Genomic DNA, 18,744 nt, shown 5'->3' with positions numbered 1-18,744 from the left:
CCACCTTCTACACACATTTGAAGTTTCATCTAAGGCACAGTATGAGCTTTTATTTATTGTTCTTGCATGAATAAATGAGTGAGTGGATGAATGGGTGGATAATGATGGATTTCATTCATGAGACAATGGATTTCCAACTGCTATGATTCAAATCTGCAAGTGATGAAAAGTGTCAACGTCTACAGAATTTACCCACTTTCATGTTTTTAATGTCTCTTTTCAGGTTCAGGAAGCTGTGGCATCTGTAATGGCATGCGCTGGCATGAAGATAGAGCGTATTCTTTAAGAAGAGTTATGAAAAGGGAGAAACTGGCCGACAGACTAAAATACTGGAATTGTCCTTTTCAAGATCCACAGTTCCAACATTTCTTGGCTTAACAGAGATAAGCACCTGGAAAAATGTGGACATGGGTGAGTAGTGATGGAAAACACATCCATCCTGTGCTGTCCCTTTTTGTCCATTTCAACTCAGACTAACCTTTGAAACAGTAATACAAAGTGCCCATTGTCACCCAGGATTGCAACTGATATTTGAAATAAAAAGGCATATTTAGGCTGACAAATTTTTCTCCACGTAGGTGCATTTTTGAATTTGGAGACCCTAGTGCCTAGTGGCAAACCCTCTCTTATTCAGAAATATCTGGGGAAGCAGCCTTTGGAGATCTAAGTAGAATATACATTTACTATAACTAGTGCTCACACACGTTCAGAAGTTGCAGTCTGTGCTATTTAGAGTTTTCTGTCACCTCCTTTTCTGCCTGCCAGCTACCTTTTAACCATTGCATGGCTATTCAGCCATTCCACAAGAAAATCAACTTGACATGGGGGAAAGTTACTAAGTAGAAGAAGGTATATGCAGTGGCCTGTTAGTTACTTCTGAAGTGAGCGGCCAAGATGGCAATGTGTGCTGGCACCTGGGGTCAGATTTATGTCCTCACTCGCAACACTGGGAGGCACAGTGACTGTGATAGTTTTTCTTCACATTCTGTACATCTGTACCCCAATTTATGAAATGGTGGTAGGAAGATTGTCTAGAGGGTAAATGAGAAAAATGGACATGAAGTAAATTGCACTCAAAGGGAAACAGTTTAATTCCTTATCTGTTGACATCAACAATCTGTGGATAACTAACCATCAACACGAACACAAAAGCATTGGACAGACACGCCAGTCCAAGAGGCTACTGTATCATGTGCAAGAGCAAGGTTCTGTAGGTTATGGAAAATGACAAAGGTTGTCTATAAACATTCTGACAAATGATGAAATGTGTTCTGTGTAAAATCAGGTTCTCATCTCTATAATGTTTTAAAGTATGTCTTCTTAAAAATCTCTCCTCAGCTTAGGATTCTATGACAGAAATCTGACATGGAATTGAATATTTTAGAGGCTGGGACCAAATAAAGTTATAAATACAAACTAGAGCAAATTACATTCATTTGGGATTCTTCAGGTGAATGTTAATTTCTTAATGAAGAGTGAGGTAAGAATAGTCTCTTCTCTCTTTACTCAACCAGTTTTACTAAACTGGTATAAACACACACGCACACACAACAAAAAAAGAGAGAGAGAGAGAGAGAGAAAGAATGAAAGAAGGAAGGGAAAAGCACTTTCTAAAGCAAACCATTATTTCATTTCATTGAGTCCCTGCAATGGAAAATCACACGTATTATTTCAAATACACATTGATTCCCAATTTTAGACCTGGAACCAGACAATTTTACCACCTGAACTGATAGCATTCATTGATTCAGTAACCTCTGTGTAGATTTTCTCCTCATTGTTGAATTTTATTACAATATTACCCATACACAAGCAATGCGCACACACACATAATTTCAGACTAGACTAGGTAGAATGTGAATATTTTGAAATTATTAGCACCATCTAATAAGAAGGGATATGTGATCTTTGCCACCAATGCTTGCTTAGGATGTGGTGCAGTTTTCTTTTGAAAGTAGTATGCTGGTAAACATACAGACCTGACTTGACTCGCATCCTACAAGCAGTAGGACTTTGAGAAAGCCGTTTAAACTTTCTGGGCCTCAATTTCTTTGTCGCTGAAATAAGCATGAGAACAACATCTCCCTCAAGGAGTTGTGGTGATGAATATGTGAAATGCTTGGAGTTGTCCTTGGCACCTACCAAGCCAGTCGATGCTTCTAATGAAACTAGTTGCTCTCCAGCACACAGCAGCAATGTGTAGGCAGCTACAAGAAATTGCAGACAGAGGAGATGGAGAAGCAGTTCTAGGAAGACTCTTGGGAATCCAGCCTGGCTTCCTTTGGTGGCCGGTTGTCCTTAGGCTATGATTTTCTGGTTCAGCAGCAACTACGAAGACACTGTGAGGGCATAGTCAAAAAATCCTTGGGGGAAACCTGTGCACAGTTCACAAACCCCTTATCAAAAGCATCGTTGGGTATCACCAAAAAAAGCCCCTCCAATGAAAGCTAGCCCCAGGCAGCTGCAAATATCCTTGTGAGGTGAGCAAGTGGTTGCCAAGGTGGGAGCCCCGAGGCGATGAGCTGGTCTTTTTGTCCTCTGCCAGGAGCCAGTGAGTTCAGGTCCATGTGAGCCAGTGAGTTCAGGTCCATGTGCCCTGGCTTCTCCATGAGCTCATGTAGGTAGCTTGATAACAGCTATGACCGGTGCTTATCACACCACAGAAGGACCCACAGCTGCTAATACTTTGATTTTGGACTTCAGAACTGTGAGAAAACCGATGCCTGTCGTTGAGGTCCCCACCCTTCGAGCCTGTGGTATTAGCTGTGGCAGCCCAGCGGACTGACACGTAGAGTATATTAGACACATTTCCATCTTTAATAACCATTCAAATAACCTTTCGTTTTTAACACTTAAAGAACAACCTAGAAATCTGAAAAGGTTACAACAAAGACTAGGTGTCTGGGCTGCTTCATTTTCTTTCACTTTCCGAGAGCTGGTAGTTAGACATTCCCTAATGCACCTCTGGAGATGATTAATATGCTGGCTTACAAGAATGGAAAGACTAAAAGAAAAGCTTTTAAATTGCAAAGCTTTTTCTTCGGTATCCTCACTCTTCTTTACATGAAGGCAGAAAGCTGGTGGCTGGACCTGGGCTGTTATGGTTCCTCTGAAGAACAAATGCCAAACTGAACTATTACTTCACAGAAGGCCAAAAAGCGGTGACTAACAGAACTTGGACATTTTTTCCTCTTTTCACTTAAATACAAGTTCACTGTAGTGGCTTGGGAGAAAAGTCCCAGAAAGGAGATATGCGATGAAATAGAGAATGTCACATACTCTGGCTTCGCCCCTTTAAAAGTATGATTGTTGTGACGTATTTTAGGAAATGTGAAAGCTCTATCTACTAAGATTTCTTACCTTTTTTTCATTATACCTCAAAGACAATTTAACCTTTTCAGATTTCTAGGTTTTTCTTTAAGTGTAAAAGTGAAATGTTATTTAAATGGTTATTCAATGTTGAAATGTGCCTAATATGCTGTATGCATCCCCTGGGACTACCACAGCTAATACAACAGGCTTGGAGGGTGGGGACTGCAAAATAGGCATCAATTTTCTCACAGTTCTAGAGTCTGAAAGTCCAAGATCAAAGTGTTAGCAGTTGTGGGTGCTTCTGAGGCCTCTTTCTTTGGCTTGTAGATGGTGGTTTCCTCTCTGTGTCCTCACAGGATCTTTCTGCTTCATCCTCTCTTGGACAAGGACACCAGGCCTGCTGTGTGAGGGTCACTCTAACTGCTCATTTACCACAGTGACCCCTTTTGAAGACCTCATCTCTAAGGACACTCATATTCTGAGATCCTGGGTGTTAAGACTTCCTCATGTGAATTTAGAGGAGATAGAATTATGCCCTTATTACTGCCAAAATAGCAACAGAACTTACCCAGAAGGAATGTTTGATTGAACATAACAGGTTGAGATCCCTGGAGAAATGGAAACTGACACGTGCAGGCAGGTTTATGGGGAGTGCCTGCAGAGTGTCCATTCACAGGAGGGAGGCAGGATGAGGCAAAGGGAGAGTTGGACCACAGTGTGGTCACAACAGAGACTCTGGCTAACTGCCAGGATCCTAGAAGTTAAGGTGGCCCTTCAGTTTGGTCTTTAGCTAAAGCAATGAAGCTGGACCTTTATATCCCTGCCTGGCCCACCTATTGGACATCAGCTGGTGAACCCTAAAACATTTAGTTCAACTCTAGGCATACAGAAAATGCCCAGCAGGATGGTCAGTGAGGAAGAAAGCAAGGTCTTTGAGGCCAAAGAGATCTGGGTTCACCTCTTTGTTATACTCTGCGCCTTTTACCTTCTCTGAACTTTCAATTTCTTCTCCACAAAATGAGATAATAACACCAATTTATTTAGACTGATGTAAGATTTAAATAAAATGCATAATGCTTGGCCTAAAGAAGGCATCCAAAGGCTGTTCCTTCATTGATGGTAACTGATTACAAGCTAGAAATACAGGCTTGAGCTCACACCTGGAAGGACAATGCTTCTCAAATTTTGCTGTGATCAGAATCACCTGTAAAGATTATTAAAATACAGGTTCCTGGGCCTCATTTTTGGTGACTATAAGTTGGAGGAGGGAACCTAAACTAAAGACCAGAGATGTGTAACATTAGCCAACTTCCTGGGAGTTTCTGAAATCCAGAAAATCTTGAAATCCTTGCTGGAGGTGTGGATGCTATGGCAGTAAGAGTAGAAGTCCAGAGCCTAGAAACTGGCCCAGGACATTGCCACTCTTTTTTGTCATTAGTTCTTTTTATATATGTATTTATTTATTTATACATACAGAACTGGGGTACGGCCAAAGGTGCAGGGACAGAGGATTCACCAGAGGCAGAACAGGAAGCAGAACAGGCAGATCAACGAAGTGCACTATTGAGTGGAGCAGCGGTCAGGTCAGGAAAGGTCTGTTGCACCATGTAGTCACCTCCAGGGCCTAGGATGGAACTCGCACTGAAGCGGCTGCAGCTACCTTGCAATGTTGTGTCCTAGCCCGTTATGCCACCAGGGAGGGCCTCTGTAATTAGGTCTATGGACATGGATTGACACATCACATCACAAAGACTGCTCAAAGACTGCTCTGTCTTGCGTGCTTCCTGCATATTCCGAAGCTAAAGCATGAGATAGTTAAGTCAGTGACAGAATCAAACCAAATCTGCTTTTCAAGCGGTAGTTTTATTGCTGTATCAATCACTACTACAAGGCATTGTAGTACAGCCAGGAATTTTACTGGGGGATGCAGATCCCCTGAGCATGTCTGGAAAATGGGAAGCACAGTTGAAGATGAAGTACCTGCAGGTGTAGGAGTTCCCGATACATGCTGAGCCCGTCGGCCTAGAGATTTAACTTTCTCACTTACAGCAAACTCCCCAGGCAGGATTGCTGAGGCTTTCTGGGTTTCATTATGGGTCACAAAGTCCAGGTGCACTGCAGAAATTATACTGTCAAAAAGACACTGACCAAGGTCCAAAAAGTAAACAGGAGCTGGACGACAGAAAGTGACCCCTGAGTGTAGACGTGTTTGCAAATCCCTACCAGACTCTTCCCTGATTTAACATGGGGCCATGTGGTTTCTCAGTGTCTTCTGTGGCTTTCTTTTCCCACAAAGAAGCCTCATTTATTCTAAAATATGAAGCTTTGGGGGTTTCTTGAAAAATAGTACTTTCACTCAGTAGAAGTAAATCAAGCTGAAAACACTATCTGCAGCAACCCATTCTGAAAAAGGACTAAACTAAGAACATATAAAAACAAAAACTCAGTTGATGTATTTTGTCTAACTGATCAGCAGCCACCTGACTTAATCATTTTCCATATGACCAAAAGAAAAAAAAAGTTCTGGGAGCAGCACAACAAAAATATCACAAGGTGACTTGCTGTCCACAATCTCCATGTAGACATCAACAGTGCAGGGGGCAGTGAGCCCTCTGTCCTGACGCCTATTCTGAGTTATTTATCAGTGATGGAGGCTTCTGTCATTATTTTCCCACAATATGCCTTTAGTTTCTTTTAAATGTTACTTCCCCACATTTAATGGGGCATTATAACATGCATGGCCATACTATACTAGAAAGATCCACAGGGCTTCCCTTGTGGCTCAAGGAGTTAAGTCCCAGCACCATGAAGCTATCACAGCCACTGCAGCATGAGTCTGATCCCTGGCCAGGGAGCTGACCCACATGGCACAGCAGACCGCTCCTGTCTCGTCTGCTGCTCCCCTCAAGGAGTATATTTCAGTACATCTGTCTTTTCTGCTCCCCGCTCTGTCTCTGGTAAATCCTCTCACCCCCGCATCTCTGAGTTATACCCCAATTCTTGTAGGCATAAGTAAATAAATCTTAAAGAAAAAAAGAAAGCTCCATGGATACCCTGTTCTTTCAGTGTTTCCCAGGACCCCTCTTTCTTTCACTGGCTCAGGTAGGGAAACATCTTTGAATACGAGGTTCATAAAACAGTAGGTTTACATCTCGTGTTTCCTTCATGTGCTCAGATAGTTTTCTCCTCTGCTCTGTACCTCTTAGAAACACAGACTGTGGTGCTGGACAAACACACCACGCACCACACATCACCGAGGGCAGAACAGCAGGAGGCAGCAGGAATAAGCCAGCCCTATAACCATGCAGCTTAAGCTGTGACAGGGGAGTTGATCTGCTAGAGCAATCCTCAGGGACCTGAGTGTCTTCCACCACATGTCCCCAACCTCTTAGGCCCTTTGTGGACAGCAGTCGACACAAAGTGTCCATACAAAGAGAGGGTAGGACATTTTAGGGAAAGGGCCAGGACATCACTGTCACCAGCATTCTGTTGGCTCAAAGAAAGTTGAGAAGTGTAAAGCAGTGCAAAGATGTTAATAGCATTTGCCTCCGGGAGTCCTCAGATGCCCCTCGTTTTCATCTCTTCATGGTTTTGTTTTTACTTGTGGGAACTGAGACCCAAAGAACACAAGTTACACAGCTAATCAGTGACAGCTCAGTGCCGGCCAAGAGGCCTCTTGCCCATTCCCATTAACTGTAATTAAAAGACGAAAGTGTTCATGAAATCTAACGATACAGAGGAACGTTGTTTCTAGAACCTTCTACCCAGGGTGAGGAGGACTTTGACCATTCTGTTACAAAATTCCAGTTCTGCTGCAGTCCTTTCTGACTGAAAGCCAGGCAGATGAATGTTTCAAAGAGCAAGTGCCAGTAGTAAAGCCCTAATTATGGGAAATGCTTTTTGGCTTCTATGGGGTATAACATTACTTTACAGAAAGTCAAGAAAAATAGAAACAGAATATCCTGTAATGCTTTATTTGGAGGCCAAAAGTCACCTATTAAAGCTTGAGTATTGTACTTGATTCTGTCAAGATAACTTAAAGGGTAGAGACAGTGTTTACAGGGAGAGACGTTCTGGAGGGCGTCAGCCTACTTGCCGTCCACACTGGCTCATGGAAAACATATCTTGATGACTGTCTTCTGCAAAGGTGAGATCAAATGTGAGAAAAAATCAAGGCTTCCAAAAAACATCTGATACAGAATAAGGAAAAAGGCCCAGACCAGGGTGGTCTCACGACATGTGATGAAAGCTTTGTGGAAGGCAGGGCTTCCCTGCTTAAGTAACTCCTCTGTGGAAATCTGGATGCACCTTGGTCACACACCTCTGACTATCTACATCAATCTGTTGAGCACTCGTTAATTCCATATCTGTTTTATTAAAATATGTCCTTACCATCAAAATGGTAACATACATCTGGATCTTGTGCATGGACTTTAAAATTTTCATCTGGAGGTCTGACGTTGAGTGTTTAAAGGCTGTGTATTAGCTCTATTCATTTTAAAGTTCTTATGCAATTATTTAACATTTTGAGGGCTTTTCTCCCCAACAGGTCGGGAGGGAAAAATTAAGATAAAATCTCCCACCTGATTGTAAATAAAAATGCTGCTTTCATGTAAACATTTCTCCAGAGGCCCTCTGGATGTCATGAATGCATCTAAGGAAGGAGAGCTTGGAGGTGCATTATGGTCCCTTGGCAAGACTATGTCTACTGAGGGCAGGCAAGCCTTAAGCCATTGGCAGTAACATTCTGAGATCCTTTGCAGACCCTTTGCTTTGATTCTATGAGCACCAGGCAACCCCATAGTAGGTTATCTCTGGTACTCTGAGTCTGCAGGTGGGTCTGCCTCAAATTTTTCTGGTCCGCTTACCTGTTGTGTTATCTTTCTAAATTAAAATAATTATATCTGATATTTTGAACTAATTCTGCTTAAAATATGCCAATAATTCTCTTTTCTGAACCAAACAGACCTTATACCAAAGCATATATTCACACCTCACTAGGCAATAACTACTCAGCTACAGCTCAGACTGTACTCTGAACTGCAGCTGAACCAGTTGCAAATAATTTTGACTGAACCTTCTATAAAGTCAAGGCCAGGATGTTCTCTAGTGGTATGACTGCCTTTAACAATCTGACAAAACAATTGCCACATTGTAAGCCAGATGAAATCTACCGAATGAAAGGATGGAAAGAACCTAAACCATTTTAACAGACCATTTAATGGTTTTCAATTGTATCTGAGACTCTGCTATAGACAGCTTCATCAGAGATACCAACATGGTTGACAGGGGAAGGTTTTCCAGGTTTTTTCACACCTTCTCCAGTTGCAGTAGTTGCTAGGTGATAAATACAGTGGCAGCTCATTACAAAAGTCAGCTTTCAGAGTTGCAAAGTTAAGTGGTACTTCTCACCTACTAGGTGACAGGTAAGCATCTTACCCCTGTCCCTTCTCTACTCTCCACCTTATAGCTCTGTCTGAAATTTTGAGCACTCAAGGGATTAGATTTCACCCAAAGCCATTGAAGTGAAAGCAGTCAGAAAGCCTTTTTATAGAACCTTGGGAATATAGTAGGCAGCCCATAATCAAAGAAATGATCTAAAAAGAACTTAATCCTTCCACAATTTTTTGATCAGTGTATATATGTGTGTGTGTCTGTCTATCTCCTTGTGGGGCTAGGGAGGGGGCTTGTACACTCTTGTGCCCTCATTCCATTTGGACGAGGACACCATCTGTGTACTAGATATTATTTACTTAGATTTTTTTGAAAAAACTTTACGGAGGTATAATTGGCATCCAATACACTATACATATTTACAGTGTAAGTTTTGATAATTTTGATATCCATGTACACCTATAAACCATATTCAGAATCAAGAGATAATGGGCTTATTTGTCATCCCCAACAGTTTCCTCATGTCCCTTTATAATCCCATTTTCCGCCCCTTCCTAACTCCATCCATCCCCAGAAAACATTAATCTGTCTTACCCCATAATGTATTAATTTGTAACTCCTATAAATTTATATAAATGGAGTATATAATCCATATGCTTTATTTTGGCTTCTTTTATTTGGTGTAATTGTTTTGATTTTCTCCACATTGTGACCTGTATCAATAGATTGATCATTCATTCTCATTGTTGCTTAGTAGGGTTACCTGTATGAATGGACCACAGGGAGTTTATCCGTTTATCTGTTGACAAATACTTGGGTTATTTACAGTTTGAGACAATTAGGGCTAAAGCTTGATGAATATCAGTGTAAAAGTTTTTGTTAAGAACATGTGCCTTTTTCCTCCTCACTTGTGTAAAGAGCTAGAAATAGATGACTAAGTTATATCATAAGTGTATTTCTAACATTCTAAAAAGCTAAGAAACTGTTCCAAAATGGTTATGCCAGTTTCATTCCTACATTCTTATCAGCAATATGTGTGTATGTACATATTTATCTATCTATTTATTTATTTATTTATTTATTTATTTATGCAATTCAATGTAGCACAGGTTGTGGGTCAAATCCCTGGCCCACCATTATAGCCAAAATGATTTGAGAAAAATTCATGATTCCTCTTGAACTGTGTTTTCTGAGCAGCAACATTCAGAAAATACTGGTACCTCCTTTGTAAGGGTCAGCATGAGGAACAAATAAGATTGTTAAACACTTAAAACTACTAATGTCATGAAACAAGCAACAAATAATGGCTTGGAATGGTCATTGATTTTATTATGAGTAGCATTTAACACAACACTGAACATAGTAAACACCCAGTAAAGTGTAGATTTCCTTTTTCTTTTTTTAAAAAGATTTACTTATTTTATTTTTGCATAGATGAACTGGGGTACAAGCCAGGAAGGCCAGAGATATGAGTGAGGTGGAGAAGCTTCACCATAGGCAGAGTTGGGAACAGAACAGGCAGATCTATAAAAATAAACTGATGAGGAGAGCAGTGGACAAAACAGGCAAGGTCTGCTGTTCATGTGGGGTTAGCTCCCTGAGTGGGGATAAAACACAAGCAGTCATGGTGACAGTACTGAGATTTAATGCATCGGTCACCAGAGAGGCCCCAAGTATAGATTTTCTTAATTTCCTCATATAGCAAACTAGGTCATTTGGCCTTCAGTTATATAGGATATCATTGTGATAGCCAAATCTCTCACAATTAGCTTTATTGTTGACTTCCTTAATTTCTACCTGGTCTATCTTGAAATCTGTAAGTGTGGACTAGTGGGTATGTGAATCTTATTTCCTTATTGTTCCCCAAATCCTCAGAAACCTGACTCTTTGATAATGTTGCATTTACTCCACCCTTTACACTTGCTATAGGGTAAAACCTGCACAGGTCACCATTTGCACATAAAAAACAGGTTTTATGGTGTGATGAAATCTAAGAAGTCTCAGTGCTCCTCTCATCACTCACCACTACTTCTCTTCCCCTCTGTGTATGCGTGCACATATACACACATACACACACTAAATATCTCTTGTGGTTTGCTGACACAAATTGCCTAATTGATGACCCCTTTCTATGCTTGATAACTTTTTCCCCTATAAAAATACAAATTATCATTGAAGGAAAAAATATTTATTAGCTTATGCAAGTATGAACAGTATGAAGTAACAGTATGAAGTAATAGAAAGAGCCCTGGATCAGAACAGGAAAGTTCTGGGTTTTAATCCTAGCTGCCTTATTTCTCCTCTATAATCTAAGATTCCACTTGAGCTCCCTATTATACAATAAGGGAATGATGGCATTTGAGCCATTCACTGACTTGGAAAATCTTGATAGGGTACTTAACATGGCCAGGTGTATTTTAACTGGAGGACAGACATAAGTAAACAAAACAAAATCTGTTCCCACAGAATTTATATCCAAGTCAAAGAGATAGACAATAAGCAAATAAAGACATTGTACAAGGAGTGGTGAATTACATGAGTGAAAATAAAACAGAATAAAGAGATGAAGAATGAAAAGGAATAGTAGGTAGAGTGCTAAAAGAACTTCTATTAGAGGCAGTGATGGTCTTAGGGAGATATGAAGACAGTGACTGAATGACAGGAGATTGCAGGGTAGGAGAATATTTCAGACACAGGGAGTGGTTGCAGTAAAGAGCTAGGTAGACACAAATTGCTTATGAAATGCAACAAAATAAAGTTAATAACCCCATCAAAAAATGAGTGAAAGAGCTTCAAAAACACTTCTCCAAAGAAGAAATACAGATGGCCAGCAGACATATGAAAAAAATGTTCAATATCACTTATAATAAAGGAAATGCAAACTAAAACCACAATGAGACACCACCTCACACCAGTGAGAATGGCACATATTAAACAACTAGCAAAAACAGATGTTGGAGAAGATACAGAGAAAAAGGAACTCTCCTGCAATGCTGGTGGGAATGCAAACTAGTATAACCACTATGGAAAGCTGTTTGGAGATTTTTTCAAAAGTCTAAACCTAGAGCTTCCATATGACCCAGCAATCTCATTCCTAGGTATCTACCCAAAGGACACAAAAACATTGATTCAAAAGGATACCTGCACCCCCATGTTTATTGCTGCTCTATTTTCAATAGGTAAAGTTTGTAATCATCCCAAATACCCAAAAATAGATAACTGGATTAAGAAAATGTGGTACATATACACAATGGAATATTACTCAGCAAGCAAAAAAGATAAGTTCAGGCCTTTTGCAGCAACATGGATGGACCTGGAAGGGATCATGCCTAGTGAAATAATCCAGAAAGAGAAAGAAAAATACCAGACAGTTTCACTTATAGCAGGAGCATAAGGGATCAGAGAGAGACTAACAAATGTAATAGAGTAAAAATGAAAGCAATGAGCAACTATAAACCAGAGACATTTTATGGGGGGTGGAGAGGGAGTGAGATCAGAACTTGGGTGGGAAGAGTGCACTGGACTGTGGTGATGGCACATGGGTGAATTGGTGATGAGAGTCCATGGGGATTACAACTGAGATGGAAAAATGCACAACATGAAGAATGATGTAAAAAATAAATAAGAGTTAGGTAGAGACATATTAGTAGCATCTAGTACACTATGGACCAACATAACTTCTGAGTGTATTCACTGGGGAATCACTGAAGATTTTGAGCAGTGTAGTTACAAGATATGACTTGTTTTAAAAAGGTCACTCCATGCTTAGGGTAGATTGTGAAGTGGTAAGAGAGGGAGCAGAACAACCAGAAAGAGTTGTTTTTATAGTAGATATAGAGACAGATTTGTGACTTAGATTTGGGAGATCATGGTCAAATACCAGAATCTCAAGTAAAAGTAGATAAAGCAACAAGAACACTCATTATATCACATAGTATAATTCTAGAAGATGAGTATTTCTGAAGTTGGTTAATTCATTGGTCATAAGTGTCAAGGATCAAGATTCTTTGATCTTTCAATGCTGCCAATCTCGCAGTAGCAAGATGGCTGCTGCAGCTTTGGGTCTATCTTTTCAGAGTACAGAGAGGATAGAAAGTGACCTTTTATTAGTTCTCTCTTTTAAGAGTAAGGAAACTTTAGCAGAAGACCCTGATCAATTTGCTTTTCAACTAAATCACAATGTGCCACACAACCATGCCTAAATTAGTCTTAGTGATACAGGGCAGCCAGGGCCACTAACACTGGACAAGGACAGTGCCCACATAGTTTACAGTCACTATCTGAGTTCTTCACCCATATGTGCAGTTGCAAGATCACTCAGGTTCAGAAAACAGTAATAAGCTTTATTTAATAAACCACAGAAAAACAATGTGACTGAGGCCACAAATGGCTGTTTGCCTCACCCGAAACTGTGTCCAGTGTTTCCCAGTCTTAAACAGAAATATTCCCCAGATGGCACCTTCCCACCACTGAGGGCCTGCAACACATGGCAGCCAGAGTAGAATAACAGCCTTCTGGAAGATCAGCATGAGTCATTGAAGGTCTGAAAACATTGAAATCCCAAAAGCTGAATGCTGGGGGCTGCTTCTACAGTCCCTTCTATTTCTTATCAGAGTGTCCACCCCCACCCATACTTTGTTCATATTTCCCTGGCGCTCTCCATCCTCACTAGTACCCCCCTCCAGGGGGTACTAACAGTCTTTGGCTTCAGCTGCCTGTTACATTAGCAGGGAGAATGATATCCATTGATACTCATATCTCAGGACTAAAGAAACCATCCCAGAGTCTCTGGAAGGCCATGCCCATGATGAGCAAAGTAAAAAGGGTCAGGATTCTGTGAGAGAGATGAAGGGATGGGGCAGTTTATGGTCAATTGCCTGACCCTCAGCATCTGCAACCTATGAGCTTAACATTCAAAATGTGCTCATCTTTCCAGCAACCAGTAATATGAATATAAAAGGATATGATCAATGTACACCCCCTCTCAATCAAGCTGAGAGGTTTTCTCTCCTTGGGAGAGCACTTGAAAGATTACTAAAACGCTCACCTGTGCCTACACTAGTATCATAGAATCTGGGGTATACAAGACTTTGAAATCTCATGCATCCTCAGTATAAAATTCCCCTGACTTTGTATCAGACGTGGTCTCAAGAAGAGATGATGTATTGGAATTATCCTAATTTAATAGGAACAGAGGGTCTGATGCCAGGCAGGAGCAGCTGTGACTAAGGGCAGTGAGTAGTCAAACCACAGGGAATGCAGAATGCAGCTCTGGAGTTAATACGAGAGGGGTGCTCGGAGCAGACCTGGGCTGCAGAAGGTTGAGAGCTCTGAAAGCTCCAAACAGAAGCTGAGACCTTTGTGGAAAGCCATAGCCAACCCACAGCATCTTTGACAGTAAGGGATCCTGGAGAATAAGTGCCCTGACCTCATCTCTTCCTCCAACTGGAAGCAGAAGACAAGGGAGCCCAGCAGTGGAATCTCTGCAGGTGATACTCGGGGACAAGACAGAGGCAAAAAAGAAATGGTTCTGGAGAAGCAAATAGAAGATCCAGCTTCCCCCATAGGGGAGACCAGTCACTCCTTGGCCACCCATTTCACCCCAGGACAGCATAGTCTGTCTTCACTTCCATGACAATGCTGTGCACAGAGACAATAGCCCACATATCACACAATGAAGTGCTGGAGCCTAAGTCATTGTCACTTTAGTCCTTGACCTCAGTGCTAGTGGAGACTGAAGGTTAAGGGCTCCACACGTGTGTTCCTTTAGCACAGCTGCTGTTAGCCAGGGAGCAATTTTGCTCCACCAGATACCAGTCATGTAGTCATGTCTGGGAAACAGTTTTCATTGTCGCATCTAGGGCATGGTGGAGAATTCTTAATGACATCTAGTGAAGGATAGAGTCAGGGAATGCTGCCAAACACCCCATAATGCACAGGACACCCCCACAACAAAGAATGATATGGCCACAAATATCAATAGTGCCAAAGAGGAGAAACAGCGCAAGCCAAATCTTGGCAAGACTCACTGTAAGACCTTCCTCAGAAGCCACATTCCAAACTGCCCTGTGTGTAGCTGTGCTGAAATCTTAGTTTTCAGGGTGAGCTAATAAAAAGCAAAACTCCATTAAGCTGTAGTGGGAAGAGAGCTACAGAGGTGAGGCAGGGGGAAGAAGAGGGGTGGTTACTTACATTTGCCATGACCATTGTTGACCATCCCCTTGGTCAGAACCTGGTTCTGAATTAGTAGGGGTGAGAGAAAGGGAGGGAGCCCTCGGGCTGCAAGGGGACCAGCCAGCTGCTCTCAGCAGCCTGCCAGCCATCATCCCATCACTATATTAGCTCTTCCCAGGCAAGCGTGTAAACATGGAGGCCAGCCACGAGAAACATAGGAAAGAAAGAAAAGTTGTTTGGTCTGCTGCGGGGACAGATTGTTGAAATATTCCAAGCCCAGTCCCAAAAGAAGGACAGGAAACCTGTGTTTCTTTGTGCAGAGAAGGCTCCCAAGAGAATCAGCACTGGCACTTCACTGTTTTCACAATAGTGACTGAAAAAAGTCTCCTGGTGAGCACCGGTGTCTGGTTCAGTCATCCATGTTGGCATAAAACACTACTAAAATGTTCATCTCTGCCTGTAGTCAAGAGCAGGTGAACTGGTTTCCTGTTAAATATCAGCTGTTGTGAATATTTTAATAAATAATTACCTCAAAGAGCAATGGCTGGTTCTCATTATTTGGCATCTACAGATCAATCAGTTACCATATTTTAAATAAATCTTCCAGATACTTGAAGTTTACCTTGTTTAAGAATAATCTTGTTGATGTCATGTTTAGAAAGAAAAATATTTCCCAAAATGTATGCATTTCCTTGATTTCAAAAATCACACCATATTGGTAATAACCCTACCTTGTAAAGTAGCTCTACCTTTTAAAGTATCTCAGGGCAATTAGTTTAATGTAATAATAAAAAAATAATAAACCATCTTCACCTCAGAGCAGTTTGCCCAGATAGTAAGTGAACCCCTATTGTACCTTTTCTTTGGTTTTCATGCAAATTCTCCAACCTCCTCCACCTCCCACCCCATTTGGGCAGTTGTTGGGGGTCATTCCATGCAATACCAGGTCTGTCCAGCCCAAGGCCTGCCTTCTAGTCATGTTGTTACTGGCTAGTTGAGTGGTTCTCAGTTTTAGCAGGTGGCTGAAATCTCCTGGAACTTTGAAAAAGTATTCATGCCTATGTCCCTCCTCCACAATTGTGGAGAATGAGACACATTTGGAGAATGGCCTGGGCCTAGGATTAGCTAAAATCTCTGCAGGTGACTCTGTTGTGCCAGCAAGGCTGAGAACCACTGGGGGCAAAATCATGGTGTCCTGCCCTGTACAGGTCAAATGACCTGCGAGTTTTCTCTGCCTAAGCTTTGGCATATACACCTTCTAGATTGTGTTTCAGAACTCTTTCATTGTGCGAAGATAAGTTACTCAAAGTAGGAGAAAGATAAGTGGAAGGAAAATGGAGTCTCTCAGACTTCTCTTTGCCTCTCACTGGGAACCTTATGGCCCCATCAGCAGCTCTGTTTTCCTCTCTGGTTGTGTTGCTCATGCATGAATACATGTTATTGTAAAGGCCACTTCCGAGCACAAGCATGGGGTACATGTACCTATAGTTATAGACTCCTGGGTCAAGAGATGGGGAGATTGGAGAAGGAAAGGCAGAAGTCAGAGAACGTGCGGAGGCCACAGGAGCTAAGAGGCTTTGAGGCACAGAGGCTCGCCTGCTGCCAGCCTCACAGCCTCCCTGCCTCCCTCATGCCTGCCTCCCTGCCAGCTGGTCAGCCTACGTACCCAGTGCCCTGCTTCAGCATTAAAGGCCTGTCAAAGCTTCCAAGGCCTCCACAATTCTTTTCTGTTTTCCCCAATCACCCATGAACCTGCCCTATCTGGGGTGGTTGCAACGCAATAGGCCAGGACAGTAAATGTTCAGTTTAAAGTTCAACTACCTAGGTTCAGACCTTGACTCTGTCACTGTGTGACAACAAGTGTCAACCTTTCTGTGCATCAGCCTCATCAATGAAGTAATGGAAGGATGAAATGTATTAATGAACCCAGAACACTTTCACTAGTCTGACACATACTAGCTTTCAGCAGGGTTAGTGTCACCAGCTCAGGGCTGGACAAGAAACATAATTTACTCAGATGGTTGAGGTGGAGAGACAGAGGGATGGCAGCTAAGGGAACAGAGCAACTAAGGCAACAGAGATTTTTCACACCCAGAGACCACCAGCGGTGGGGAGTTGTTACTAGCTGAGGCTACATGGGGAAATTGAAAATGAGGTATCACTTGTACCTAGTGAAAGCTGAAGCTGCAGAATACAGCAACTGCCAAAGATAAGAAGATGCAGAAGTGTTAAGGGGAAGGATGTGCTAAAGGAACTCTGCAGTTTTGTGGACTCCACCCCTACTCCAGTGATTGGAAACTACAACTCCCAGCAGCCCCAGGGAGAGAAATATGAGAACCCAAGGGCGGAGCTAAGCAGGCATTCAGGGACTTTGGGGGATAAATAGGGAGCCGTTTTCTATGGCTCTCTCCCTTTCACTCAAGAAATGGCTCTCGGGACTGCATGACTTGGGGCTTTCAGTTAGTTTGTTACCAGAGCTCCAAGTCAGCCCAACGGGTAAGATATTCCAGCTGTTGTTTGCTATTCTCTTCCCCTTTTATAAATAAACCCATTTTGACTCTTTTGTGTGCACCTGCAGTACAACAGAATTTTAGGCGGGTGAGGACCCACAGACAGGAAGCCCAGTGCACACTGGGGTGCCCTTTAACAGATGCAGAGAGGGAGCGGAAGAAATAGCCTCGCCTTTCTCTCCTTCCAAATTCCAGTCCCTTGCTGTTGCCTTCCTGATCCCAGGGAGAAGCTGGAGAGCAGAAGGAAAATGGTTTTCGGGGTGATGCAGCTGAGTGCCTGGGGTAAAGAAATAATGCCCAGCACAGTTTGCTATTGTTGATTACACGAGCTAGGAAGTCACTGGAAAACCCTCATTGCTCTACATGAATGAAGTCTACACACATCAGCTGTAGACCAGATAGAGAAGCTCCCTCCTGCCTCCTAACCTGTGGCGCCAGCCTGCAGACCTTGGCACCACGCGGAGACGGCTCAACACTGCCAGGGCCTACGTTCAACTAAGTGTCGCCAGCTTTTTGGGTAATTGAGGACTTGTTGCAAAGCCCCTCAACCCTAGGGGAGAACCCCCCACTCCTCTGGGCCCTTTTTTCACTTTCTCACTGCAGTCTCTACTTTACCCCTGCATCCTGTGCATAAAGAAAAGGAAACTTCACTCACTTTCCTAACTGAAATTCATTCCTGAGTCTGATTTGCAGCATACTTTGGAATTTCTTTCTCCATCACTTTCCCTACCCTTAAAACCACCTCTTTCTTCTTACTTATGAATGTTGACCTTTTATCTGATAAAGTCTTCAGTCTTTCAAGTTCCCACTTTCTACTTAAGTAGTCATTCTGGGCTGTGTTTATGTCACAAAGACATCCCTGGAGTCCCATTACCCATCAAGTACTGAAACAGCTTAAGTAGAAGTGGGGGCTCTCCCTGGTGGTGCAAAGGGTTAAAGTACAGTACTAAGAAGCTATTGTAGCCACTGAGTTCAATCGCCGGGCAGGGAGATGACCCACATGGCACAGCAGACCTCTCCTGACCACCTGCTGCTCCCCTCAGCAGTGTACTTCAATCATTCTGTCTGTTTGGTTCCCCACTCTGTCTCTGGTGAATCCTCTCACACCCCACACACACACATCTGGCCTGTATTGTATGCATAAATAAATAAATCTTTAAAGAAAAAAAGTAGAAATGGATGCCCTATTTCCCAGAAACTTCCAGTCCCCTGCCACGTGGAGTGAGAGACAGGGCTCAGGAAGACTGGTGACCTCCCCTGTAGACATCCACATGTGTGATAGTTCCTCCCCATGCTTTGCTGTCCTACCATCTTGCAAGTGAAATGTATGGACTTTTAGACTCATACCTGGGTG

At 42.3% G+C, this 18,744-nt stretch overlaps 1 protein-coding gene across 1 annotated transcript in view; it reads left to right on the top strand.

Moving 5' to 3' along the window:
• The first annotated feature begins 368 nt into the window (after nt 1–368).
• Nucleotides 369–18,744, top strand: part of NEDD9 (neural precursor cell expressed, developmentally down-regulated 9) — a 121,140-nt gene continuing 102,764 nt past the window's right edge. The window contains exon 1 of the mRNA XM_012734138.1: nt 369–411. Within this exon, the coding sequence (XP_012589592.1) occupies nt 400–411 (12 nt within the window). The 5' untranslated portion in view covers nt 369–399. The remainder of the gene's footprint in view (nt 412–18,744) is intronic.

Source organism: Condylura cristata, unplaced genomic scaffold (genome assembly GCF_000260355.1).
Source record: "Condylura cristata isolate star-nosed mole 26May11 unplaced genomic scaffold, ConCri1.0 scaffold00046, whole genome shotgun sequence".
Taxonomy (NCBI): Eukaryota; Metazoa; Chordata; class Mammalia; order Eulipotyphla; family Talpidae; genus Condylura; species Condylura cristata.
The sequence above is the reverse complement of the archived record's forward strand: the minus strand, read 5'-3'. Positions and strand labels throughout refer to the sequence as shown.